A 13,519-nucleotide genomic window follows, 5' to 3' on the forward strand; every position below is an offset into this window, starting at 1 on the left:
TTCAAAACAATTACCATCTGCTGCAAGCTTTCCTAATTAGAGTTGAGTCACTCTGCCTCTCACAGTGTTCTTAAGCCAGGGCTGAAGAGGAGGGGGGGTCACACACACAACATATACACACACACACACACACACACACACACACACACACACACACACACACACACACACACACACACACACACACACACGCGCACACACACACACACACACACACACACACACACACACACACACACACACACACACACACACACACACACACACACACACACACACACACACACACACACACACACACACACACACACACACACACACACACATCCTTTGAAGACGAAACATGAAAAAGTTCCATGTTTGGAACCGTGGTTTGTTTGGTGTTGTGGTGCCCGCCTCCTTGGGGTCCTCACAGCAGTGGACCAGTTTGAAGCCGCTATCAAATTAGATTTTTCTTCAGCTGCCGTTGCCTTTGGTTCCAGATTGAATTCAAGCTCTGTTGAGTCCTGCCTTCCGTCCCACTTCATTTCTCTGTACGTGCTGTATTTGTGTGTATTTGTGTGTGTTTGTGTGTGTGTGCGTCTGTGTGCACGCGCACACGTGTGTATTTGTGTGTGTGTGTTTGGAAACGTGTTCATTTTTCTTATGCCGATTTTTCTTTCTATCCTTATGTACCATATATGTGTTCATTTGTGTTCAAATTAGAGTCAGTATTATACTTATTTATTTTTTATTCATATTAATTTGAAAATGTATCGTATTACCCTTTTTGACACTAACCGCCTCCCATACATTCGACATTCGCGGTGGCTGGTGTGTTTACGTTCCTGATAACTCTGACATGCAAACCGAGAGAATAATGAGTGACCAGATTTTCCCTGAATGTCATATTATCTCTGCCAGGCGGCGCCTAGAGAGATAAAAACCTGTGGTCGTATGTGTGTGTGTTTGTGTTTGTATGTGCACTATAGCTTGCATACTACGGAGCCGATCGGCAGGATATTGGGTGCCCGCGCAACCTAATCACAACCGGACAAGGGCGATGCGTATGTGAATATTTTTCACATCGGGCAACAACAACTATTATTTGGGAATAAATTCACATCATTGTCCATTGACATTCGATTCGATTCAAATGTATTGTCATCAGGGGCGGACTGGGACACAAATTCAGCCCGGGACATTCAGACGCACCAGCCCACACACCAGCCCACACACCGGCCCACGCACCGGCCCACGCACCGGCCCACGCACCGGCCCCGAAACCGGCCCACACAACGGCCGCTATGACACACTCGTCCAGTATTAAACAACCCAAGGCTCATGTGGCTAAGGAGTCAACATCAGGGAGACCAAAATCTACACCCCACCCCTAGATGTGCACTTGTGCAGGTTTTGATCCATAGAAAGGTCTGTGCTACACAATTTCAGTTAGATTAGATTTATTGTCCTTTAATTTTGCACTCATGACATTAGTTGCTTGCCGTTTAATCAACATCGAAAGACCCCCCACTTCCTCCCAGACACCCATTCCAAGAGCCTGTTCGCTTTCCAGGTCGCGTCTATGCCAAATACAACGCAGTTCGGTTTCCGGGTTCCTCTGATTGACCACTAAGCCCACATGACCGCGCGCTAGCACGGCCCCCTTATCGCCCACTGCCGCGCTGTGAAGCGGAAGAGCCAGCGGGTCGATGCGAGGCGGTGGTTTCTCCCCGGTTCCAGCTCCAGCAGCAGCGGCCGTCTTCTCTCCAAGGCGGCTCGTTCTTATTAATCCCCCATTGTTCAGGTCGACATGGTCGCACAAACACCCGTAGGAGGAGTATAGTGGGGGAGAAATGAATGAATGATAAGCTACCAAAGGATTCGATAGTGATAAGGGCAGCGGGGACAGAAACAGAAAGATCAGATGTATACAATAATAAATCGTCCGCATACAAAGATACCTTATGTTCATGGCCGTATCTAACTATACCTTTGATGAGAGGGTTAAGGCGGAGTGCTATTGCAAGAGGTTCTATGGCGAGGACAAATAATAAAGGACTTAAAGGGCAACCTTGACGTGTTGAGCGATGTAGGGGAAACCAACTGGATTGTGTGTCATTAGTCCTGACTGAGGCTTGAGGGGATGAATACAAAAGTCGTATCCAAGTAGTGAATTTAGAGCCAAAGCCGAATTTATTTAGGGTGTAGAAAAGGTATTTCCATTCCACCCTGTCGAATGCCTTCTCTGCGTCTAGGGATATGACAGCCTCAGAAGTATTGGTCATAGAGGGGTTATGTATGATGTTAACTAAACGTCTGAGATTAAAGAATGAGTGTCTATTTTTTATAAATCCTGTTTGATCAGGTGAGATAATTGACGGAAGGACTGATTCTAAACATATTGCTAGGAGCTTGGCTAAGATTTTATAGTCTACATTTAGTAGGCTGATTGGACGATATGAAGCACATTCCAGAGGGTCTTTGTTTTTTTTAAGTATTAGTGAGATCATGGCTAAGGTAAGAGTCTGTGGGAGAGTGCCATTTACAAATGCTTCATTGTACATTTCGTTTAGGATAGGGGCTATCTTAGGAAGAAACTTCTTGTAGAACTCGGCTGAGTATCTGTCCGGTCCTGGACTTTTCCCGGATTGAAGAGATTTTACGGCCATAGATAGTTCTTCAGTAGTAAGTGGCTGTTCTAATTTTCCTACCAAGTCTTGGCTAATTAAAGGAATATCGACGGAGTGGAAGAAGTCATCTAATTCTGAGATATCGGGTTCGTTTTCAGATGTATATAAAGATTGGTAGAAACGCTTAAATTCGTTATTGATCTCTTTGGGGTCTAAGGATATCCCAGACGATGTGCAGACTTTAGGAATCTGGTGTGAAGATGAGACCTGGCGCAGCTTGTGAGCTAGTAATTTAATGGCTTTATCTCCTTGTTCGTAATAAGTGCTTCTAGATTTGATAAGCAGTTCAGTAACATGATCTGTCAGTAGTGTATCATGTTCTGCTTGCAAAGCTAGACGCTCCTTATAAGCATCTGGAGATGGTGATACAGCATATATATTGTCTAATTGAGCGATGTCTGGTATTTTTCTGTTTCCTCTCATATGCAGCATATGAAATGATTTCGCCTCTGAGATAGGCTTTCAAAGTTTCCCAGAGAGTCAATGCAGAGATGCTTGGGGTTCTATTTGTACTTAAGAAAAAGTCTATTTGGTTTGACACAAAATTCACAAAGTCGTCTTTACTGACCAGGTGGGTGTTCAGACGCCAGGGTGGTCGTAGATTGGTGGCAGCCTGAAAGGCTACTACTAGGGTAACAGGGGCATGATCAGAGATAATTATTGGATTATACAAGCATGAAGATACGGAATGAAGAAGTCTGTCGTCTACAAGGAAGTAGTCTATACGTGTAAAGGTGTGGTGGACTGGTGAGAAGAAGGAGTATACTTTACCAGATGGGTTAGATAATCTCCAAGGGTCAGAAACTGCATAATCAGACACAAAGGTCCGGACTACCCTAGCTGAGGTTGTCAAAGTAGTAGGTTTAGTGGAGGAACGGTCCAAATGTGGATCCAGCCAGCAGTTAAAGTCACCTCCTACTATCAACATGTGGGAAAACATGTCAGGGAGAGTGGAAAAAACAGATTTAAAAAAATCCCCATTGTCCCAGTTAGGAGCATAGATATTGACAAGGAGTACATTTGTGTTAAATAACCTACTGCTGACAATTACATATCTGCCATTGCAGTCTGCAATCACATTGGAACATGTGAAAGGTACTGATCTGTGAATTAGAATAGCCACCCCCCTGGCCTTACTCTGAAATGAGGAGTGAAACACTTGACCCACCCATCTGCTTCTAAGACTGGAATGTTGTGAGGTTTTAAGATGAGTCTCCTTCAGAAAAAAAATATGAGCCTTTAATTGGTGAAGGTGGTGGAGAACCTTACTACGTTTAACTGGGTTATTAATGCCTCTGCAATTCCAAGTAATACGATTAAGACCATTTCCTCCTATCGAGCTGGCTACACCTGGCTGAGTCATGTCTTGGGAAAGAGAAGATGTGCAAAGAACAGGGTACCATGTAGACCAGAGATTTTGGTTGACCTTGAATGTGTAAAATCAAAAAACAAAAACAAGTAATACAGTACAGAAAACACAAAAACTAGAACCAATAACACATAATACAGTACAGAAAACACAAACATACAAAACGAGAACAAGTAATACAGTACAAAACACACAAAGAACACAGAAAACACCCCTTCCCTTGCCGAAGCATCTGTGAGATGCAAGCAAAACCCTAAATACCAAAATAGCCTAGAGAAAAACGTGGTAACTAACCTTTACTCTATGCTACCTGAGATGTGTGACCATTGGTACAAGATAAATCAAACATGAACATCAAACATAAATCAGGTGTGGAATACTAAACATTGGCACTACAGTGCAAGTGGCTTATGTCCACAGAGAATAATAAACTACTAATGGTAAACTTTTTAGAGAGCTGTATTCTTACTAGGGTTGGGCAATTAATCTGAACAAATTAAAATAAAAAAATAATAATTGCGATCTCGATTCATAGACCTATGCATTCTCAGTTTAATTATTTAATTAATTATTTTATTGAGAAAATAAGAGTCGTATGAGAAAATCGTGATCTCAATTCTTAGAGAGAAAAATCGTGATTCACATTTTAACAAGAATCGCCCACTCCTAATTCTTACTGTGGATAAAACAGAGGGTAGGTTGCATCATGTACCGGTCTGTATTGAGTGTTTCATTACAGTAGGGAATCAGTTGTAGGATACAGTCCAATATTAGAAGGCTGTGCTAAAAATGTGCAACCAACCAAACATTGTCCTTGTAGGTGGTTTATATCCGCACAAGATAGTAGGCTACTGATGATAAACACTTATAAGGCAAGTGTATAAGCTTCAAGGACAGAAGCTCAACCACGCACCCGCAGTCCATGTCCAGCTATACACGTCCATATGGTTATATGGACCAACACTAGAGTAACTTGATATGGACACTAGAAAGCTCTTAGTGCCCCGGTGTGTCTTATCTCCAAATAACACATTTAATTTCAAGTTGTCACTCTTCCAACAGGGTCGAATATGCACTGTCACTGTAATAATACAGGACATTGGAGAGCTATACGGTTTGCAATGGTACTGATTGAATGGAGTGAATAGTTGAAATTAAGTCAAATTAGATTTTCTGGAGCATTCAGCCAAAAAGAGAGCTATACGGTTTGCAATGGTACTGATTGAATGGAGTGGATAGTTGAAATCAAGTCAAATTAGATTTTCTGGAGCATTCAGCCAAAAAGACAATACAACCTCAATTTAAACTCCAGCTTCTCTCGTGGCTCATTACTACCAGTTTAGAGTAGCCAAGCAACAACAATAAGATTTCCGGTCCGGAAAAACAGATTAGGACGTTTAGCCTTCAAAATAAATGTGTGAAAATGTATATATATATATATAAAAAATTAAAAACACATACATTTCACATGATTCAGTTTTTTTTATCCATCTAACAATCAGTTGTTGACAAAAAGTATTGTTTGATGTCATAAAATGTTGGAAAATACAACTTAGAAAGACCTAAGTGATGTTATGTTTACTGTGGGTGAAACAGAAAATATGTTACATCATGTACCTATCTGCGTTGAGGATCACGTTACAGCAACAGTCAGTTGTGTAGTTTACTCCCCAACCAAGGTAAGAGAGAAAAAAAAAGTGAGAAAGCGACAAAATAACAGCTCTCTAGTGTTATCTGTTGCTGCTGCTAGGCTAACTGCATCAGCCATACAGCTAACGCAGCTAACCAGCATGCTTATTAGCCTGTCGGCTAAGTAGGCTACTGATGGTAAACAATTAGAAGGTTATATGCTTATTGTGGATGGCACAAAAGATAGGTTATATAGTGTTTGTGTCTGCATTGAGTGTCGTGTTTATGTAGCGCCTGTCGGTTAGCCTGTCGGCTAGCCTGCTAACACAGCCAGTTAGCCTACTAGATAGCCTGTCGGCTTGCCTGCTAATACAACCAGCTATGCGATCTTATGGTTATCTAGGCACAGTCGCCGTTTTCAGATAGTTTTGGATGAAGCCGGCTGCCAAAGCTGGGTCTTCGAATCGGTGTGTCGAGTTGTCCGGTAGAGTTAGCCTCAGAACTGCAGGGTAAACAAGTCCATATTTCACTCCCGGGCATGCTCGCAGCCGGCGTTTCACCTCTCCAAAGCTAGCTTGCTTCTTAGCTACTGCCATTGTATAGTCCGCGAAGATAGAGATCCTTTTCCCATCGAGGAGCAGGGGAGACCTTTTCCCCGCTTGCTGCATCATATCGTTGCATATGTGAAAGTAGTGTACCCTGATAAACGGTCGTGGGGGCTCTCCTTCTCGGGTGCGGCTCCGCAGGGTGCGGTGAGCCCGGTCCAGTAGCGGCTTCTCCTCCAGGCCGAGTAGCTTTTGGAGCAGCCCGGCTATGTACTCCGTTGGTCGTGGACCCTCTGCTCCCTCTGGTACACCTAGCAGACGGATGCTGTTTCTCCGCATTCTGCTCTCCATGTCTTCACATCTGTTGTCTAGGTATTCTACCCTAGTCACCAGGGAGCCAACGGTGCTGTTATCTGTGGCGCCGCGTTCCAACTCCGATATAACCTCTCCTTGCGTATCGAGTTTGTTTTGTACTTTCTCAATTGACTTCTTTAGCTCGTCTTTGACTGACAGCATCTCCGATCTGAGAGAGTTTGAGAGGGAGTCGATTTTAGCAAAGATATCAGTCTTAAGGGAGCCCATCATGGCTTGTAGTAGTCCCGCAGTTAGGATCCCGGTTTTGTCGCCGGCCTCCGCGTCTGGTGGCGGGCCTCCTTTTCGAGTATTCGGCATTATATTAGTTATATTTCAGCAGTAATTCAACAATAGTTCATCAAGTTCGGTTTAAACGGCTGTTCAAACACCTACTCAACATTTGTGTTCAGTTTGATATGAGTATAATATATAAGTTTTGTCACACACTCAGGAGCGGTGGGGAAGCGTGTCTTACATCCTCCTCCTCGTTTTCGAAAACTTTATTAACAGATTGCAAGGTGCAAATCCTGAGCCTGCAGAATAATGAAAGACCCTCACCACCCCAACAACAGCCTGTTCAAGCTGCTGAGGTCAGGCAAGCGCCTCCGTATTTATTTTATTTATAAAAAAAATTTAATTAAAAATGAAGGTTCGAAAGTCCGTTCGAAAAACCCTGACGAAGTTTGAATCACTTTATTCAAATTGAGATTTTAGTTAAAAAAAATATTTGTGATGTCACAGTATGATGTCATAATCAAACATTCTAGAACATTTGTGATATATTCAACAATTCTCTCAGAAGATCTCATTGTGCATCTTGAAACAGTACTGAACAGTACTGAACAGATAGACTAAACAACATAGATTGAAGCCTGCATTTCTCAACCAAGGTGCCTTGCCTGCTGTTTTGCTGTGGAAAGGTGAGTGTCCACAACGACTAGCTAGCTGTCCTACTTGAATACTGAATGTTAATATTGAATCAGACAATATTGAATACTGAATGTTAATTCAGGTTGACAGTTGACATCATTTGACAGTTGACAGGGGGCTGGAAACTTGATTTAATAAAAGAAAAAATACTAATTTAATCAGATTAATCACTTTATTCAAATTGAGGATTTAGTTTGAGGATATATATATAAAAAAAATTATACTTTTATTTTATTTACTTTTTTAATTAAAAACGAAGGTTCGAACACGAAGTTTGAATCCCAAAAACATGCTTCGGGGACAGCCTTACCAAACATTATTTATATTATTCAAATGTCTCTCAAACATGTTCCGTTGTGATGTCACAGTATGATGTCATAAAACAAACATTCTAGAACATTTGTGATGGCACAGTATGATGTCATAATAGAACATTCTAGAACATTTGTGATGTCACAGTATGATGTCATAATCAAACATTCTAGAACATTTGTGATATATATAATTCAACAATTCTCTCCATCTTGAAACAGTACTGAACAGTACTGAATAGATAGACTAAACAACATAGATTGAAGCCTGCATTTCTCAACCAAGGTGCCTTGCCTACCGTTTTGCTGTGGAAAGGTGAGTGTCCACAACGACTAGCTAGCTGTTCTACTTGAATACTGAATGTTAATATTGAATCAGACAATATTGAATACTGAATGTTAATATCAGACCATATTGAATACTGAATGTTAATTCAGGTTGACAGTTGACATCATTTGATAGTTGACAGGGGGCTAGAAAGTTGATCTAAAGGGGACATGCATTATAAATGCCTTTTTTCTGTGTTTCACAAATTCAGCCTGAGACGTTCAGAGTCACTCCGGCCCGCGCCCACACAATACAATACAGTCGGTATTAAGTAATGTTGTGTTTCTTTTTCAAATGTAGCCAAGAGTAAAATCCCTAACCCTATCAAAACAGCAGTCAAAGTGTATATTTGCAGCACTACGTTTGTTTAGCAATGATTTTAATTGTTATTAGCGAAATATGAGCTTATAAAAATATCTGCGCATTGCATCGGAAAACGGATGATTTAGACGCGAGAACAGGAAGCACTCATGAAATCGTTGTAGCCCAGAGAAAGAGGAGACGCAGGGCTTTTAATGGACGTTGAAATTTAATAAAACTACACAGCTCACACCAGCCGCAGACAAAGGAAGGAAATGTCGTGTTTATATCTCACAGGTTTAACAAACCTGAACATTATTGCCATAAAATACAACGTATATTGTTTCTTTACCTTTCTGTGAACGTCTGATGCAATTATTTTATTATTATTATTATTATTATTATTATTATTATTATTATTATTATTATTATTATTATTATTATTATTATTATTATTATTATACAGAAGTAACTACTTACAGTACACAAAATAACAATCACATTACAAGCCAAACAAAGTAATGTCTACTTTACCATGCATTATTCTCTCTCTCTCCCCCCCTCTCTTTATCTGTCCTCTCTCCCCCCCTCTCCAATCCTGTCTCTCTCCCTCTCTCCCCTCCCTCTTTCACTCCCCTCATCTCTCTCACCCCCTCTATCTCTATCCCCCCTCTCTCTTCCCAATCTCTCTTTCACCCCCCCTCTCTCTCTCTTTCACTCCCCCCACTCTCTCCCCCTCCCGCTCTCTTTCACCCCCCCTCTCTCTTTCACTCCCCCCTCTTTCTCTCCCTCCACACACTCCCCTCTCTCTTATTCACCCCCCCTCTCTTCCCTCTCTCTCTCTCTCTCTCTCTCTCTCTCTCTCTCTCTCTCTCTCTCTCTCTCTCTCTCTCTCTCTCTCTCTCTCTCTCTCTCTCTCTCTCTCTCTCTCTCTCTCTCTCTCTCTCTCTCCCCCCCCTCTTTCTCTCTCTCTCATGGACAGACACAGTGTAGTGAGGATGAAGCTGGCTGTATTTCTTCTCCCCCTGTTGCTGATTGTCTTGGCCCAGCCACTCGGCCTGAATGGAGAGGTATGTGAAGGTGGAAAGAGCCTATAATCTGCGAGGGGGTGGGTCTTGGAGCAAGACCGATGGCTTCAAGGTGAAACACCTCACACTCTTTAAAGGGGAACGCCACCTGCATTGATATCAGAGGTTGAAGAGGAGCTGCCACACGTTCAAAAATATCATCTAATTTTACTGAACATTCTGATCCGATCAACTTTTGAAATCCCATTTTTTGTGATCCAGGATCAGACAACTTTGCCAGATTGTGTCCCAGTATTTCAAAGCAATTAAGGATAGGATCACCCTGATCCAGATCCAGACTTTTCATGATTACTAGATCCTGAATATCAGTGCTTTAATCCTACAATTCTCCATCTAGTGGATATGAAAAATAATACAAGGAAGACAAGAGACCACATTGCAGAGACATCTATAATGTCTAATTATAATTATATTTTTAAATACATAAAGGACATAAAGTCATAATGGAATTGTAATAAATAAAATACTCCCACTAGGGTAACAACAAAAAAAATCATTCAAAGGCAGCTGGATCATCCAGGCGTGCTTTGAGGAGCTGAATTGAATTCTAAGTCAGTTTTCAGTTAGCTGAAGGTGACGACCGATGATGGACTTCTTTTTGTTGAAGATATTTTTTCTGTAATCTAAATTACATTTGTGATTGACAATCTTTGTTGTGATTTTTATGAGCATAAACATTTATGATATGCCATGAAGGCTAAACATTTTGTATTATTAGTATATCAACAAACGTTCCCATCTTATTTATATTGAAACATATATTTTCAATTGCCCACGGATTGTGACGCAACGCACACGCGCCCTGGACTGTTCCATCAGAGGGGGGACCTTCGGTGGTAGTGTGAGTGGCTACAGACCACTGCACTTAAATATAAACATTAGTCTACCTGGAGACTCAATGAGGTAATTGTAGATGTCGCCATAAGACGCGTCTGGTCATTTAGTGGGATCATTGTTTCATTATCCTGTTTGGCTGGAAGGACACTGGCCACCGAAGCTCCCCCCTCTGATGGAACAGTCCAGGGCGGGTGTGCGTGGCGTCACAATCTGTGGGCAATCTGCGCATGTGCATGGGGAATAGGTGCTTAAAAATGGGCTTTTTCTCTGCCGATTTAGTTCTGATCGATTAGGAATGGGTCGTGCCGTGTTCAGGAGATTCAGGCGCATACAAGTCTATTCGATCATGTCTCCAGCACCCTCACAGCCGTAGCTGCAACCACTTACATCACGGCTCTCATCCACATTCATTAATTTGCTCCCCCCGCTATCTCCTCCCCGATTTCAATGTAACGCGGAAGTGTAGTGGTCTATACCATAAGTAGCTTTCTATGTGACAGACCCATAACACAAATATGAAAAGTGGTATTGATCCCCAAACACAAAGATTTTACTATGACTATTTCTGGAGTTGTTGCTTAGCTTGGCCTACATTGAGTTGTTTGTCTGTTGAATAGAATAGAATAGACTTTTAATTGTCATTGCACACAAGTATACAACAAAATTTCAGGGGAGCTCCCACATGACCGTAGTACAACCATACATGTAACATAACATAACACTGTACATATAACAGAAATATTTTAAAGTGGAGGTGAAGACGGAGGTGCTGTTTGGTAGAGGAGTCCCGACGGCCTGTTCCTTAATGATAAGCAAGCAGTGCAAGAATGCGGAAGCATTCTACCGTAGTGGCGTGCGGTAATGCGCCTTTCATTTTCCGCCGCCCAGCGCCCAGGTGCGTGCACCGGCGGCGGCGTGCTCGCTCAGGTGCGTGCGTGCGCCGGCGTGCTCGCGCGAGGTGCCCGCGCATGCGCATGAGATCCCGCCTTGGTTCGACACGAGCGGAGCTCAATATATATAAGTCACCGCCCCTTATTCAGTATCGAGAAATAGCTCAATTGGCAACACTGCATGGCTGTGGATCCTACAGCTCGTTTGCTGGCGAGTTCGAATCCCATAAAATATATTTTTTTTAACGTGATTTTTTTTTTAACGTGTATTCTTTCGCCGGTTAAGGTTAGGCATGGTTAAGGTTAAGGTTAAGGTTAGGCATTGTTTCGGAGTTGGTTAAGGTTAGAACGGTTAAGTTTAGGCGCTGTTAAGGAGCTGGTTAAGGTTAGAGTTTGTCAAAGAGAATGGCAATATTCTTTCTATGGTTAAGGTTAGGCATGGTTAAGGTTAAGGTTAAGGTTAGGCATTGTTTCGGAGTTGGTTAAGGTTAGAACGGTTAAGTTTAGGCGCTGTTAAGGAGCTGGTTAAGGTTAGAGTTTGTCAAAGAGAATGGCAATAGACAGCCTATTTCCGCGCGACAGCTCCCAAAGCGGGCCTGAAAAGAAAGGCGCTTTACCGTAGTGGCGTGCGGTGACGAATGCTTCCGCATTTTTGCACTGCTTGCTTATCATTAAGGTAGACGCGTCCCGACGATCCTGCCTGCCGCTTTCACCACCCTCTGTAGAGCCTCTTGCTCTGCCTTTGTGCAGCTGGAGAACCACACAGACACACAGTAGGTCAGCACACTCTCAACCGCACAATGATAGAAGTTGACAAGAAGATTTCGTGGCAGGCCAGCCTGCTTCAGCTTCCTTAGGTAGTATAGGAGTTGCTGAGCTTTTCCGATCACTGAGGCGGTCTTGGTGCTCCAGGACAGGCTCTCACTCACACTGAGACCCAGGAACTCGAACTCAGTGACCCTCTCCAGTCTCCACTGCCTGGTTGTTGATGAGCAGAGGGGAGTGGTCAGGCCTTGATCTTCTGAAATCCACTATGATCTCTCTTGTTTTTTTTATATTGAGCGCCAGGTTGTTGCTGCCACACCAGGCTGTAAGATCTTCCACCTCCCTCCTGTAGGCAGACTCATTGTTGTGGCTTATGAGACCCACAACTGTGGTATCATTTTTGCAAACTTGATGATGTAATTGGAGGGGTAGGAGGGGGAACAGTGGTGTGTGAGCAGGGTGTACAGTAATGGGCTGACCATGCAACCCTGCAGGGCGCCGGTGCTGAGAGACAGGGTGGACGAGGTGTAGTTGCCCAGCCTGACGGCTTGTGTGCGGTTTGTGAAGAAGTCCAGCACCCAGTTACACAGTATGTTACACAGACCCAGGGTTCGGAGTTTGCTGATGAGTATAGTGTTGAAGGCAGAGCTATAGTCGATGAAGAGCATTCTTACGTACTGTAGGTGTTTCTCTTCTCCAGATGTTCTAGGGCGGTATGAGTTATATACCGAAACTCTGAAGGTTGCTCTTTGTCCTCTCCATCCCTGGTTTATTGAGGAAACAACACGGGGAAAATAGCATGTCACGTGCAGGAACACGACATTCAGTACAATCAAGATGAATACGTTTAGATTAAAGAAGTATTATCTGCGTGGGTTATTTAAACAAGTCAACAGAAGCTATTGCTCATAAACACTGACAGAAGGGGAAAATTCCATCCAGGTTCAGAATGACTTCGACTGTATTCCTGCGGTTGCTCTTATGGTGCAGTCTGTCAGGTGGCGCTGATATTCTAGGAGACACTGTAGACAGGGATGGTCTGAACGAGATCTCTCGACAGGTTGTTCGTGACGGAGGGAAAGTGCAGTTTGACCGAAAGGAAACTGGACTCTCCCAACAAGCCTGCCTGCCTGACATCCACAGCGCGCTGAGAGCCATGACGGCTCTGATGACGGAGCAGAGGGTCGAGCTGAGACACACACAGCTGGAGCTGCAGGCGGTGACAGACAGGCTGAGGGACAGTGAAAATCAGTTTAAAGGTTTTATTGAGTTTTATTGTGTTTAAAACAAATTACTTTCACTAAAACATTTTAAGGAAGAGCTTTAGAACCTTTAGAAAAAACATTTATTTAAAATAAATTTATAGAAATATAATAGAAAAAGATAATAGAAAGAAATATATAAACTACATATAAAAACAAAGAAAGATATTTGGTAATGCTTTACTGACCACAAACTGATAGTGTTATATGAATATTCATAATTGCCCATAATGCATTAT

At 42.7% G+C, this 13,519-nt stretch overlaps 2 protein-coding genes across 2 annotated transcripts in view; both read left to right on the forward strand.

Annotated features, from left to right (window-relative positions):
* The window catches only part of LOC311226411 (dynein axonemal heavy chain 11-like), a gene marked incomplete at both ends in the record, with an annotated part of 709,106 nt that overhangs the window by 433,996 nt on the left and 261,591 nt on the right, over window positions 1-13,519 (forward strand).
* Window positions 9,421-13,519, forward strand: part of LOC311227845 (uncharacterized protein) — a 146,261-nt gene continuing 142,162 nt past the window's right edge. Inside the window, exons 1-2 of the mRNA XM_084313685.1 lie at window positions 9,421-9,508; window positions 13,118-13,277. Coding sequence (XP_084169811.1) covers window positions 9,437-9,508; window positions 13,118-13,277 — 232 coding nt within the window. The 5' untranslated portion in view covers window positions 9,421-9,436. The remainder of the gene's footprint in view (window positions 9,509-13,117; window positions 13,278-13,519) is intronic.

This window comes from Notolepis coatsorum, assembly GCF_963971535.1.
Source record: "Notolepis coatsorum genome assembly, chromosome: 4".
NCBI classification, from domain to species: domain Eukaryota; kingdom Metazoa; phylum Chordata; class Actinopteri; order Aulopiformes; family Paralepididae; genus Notolepis; species Notolepis coatsorum.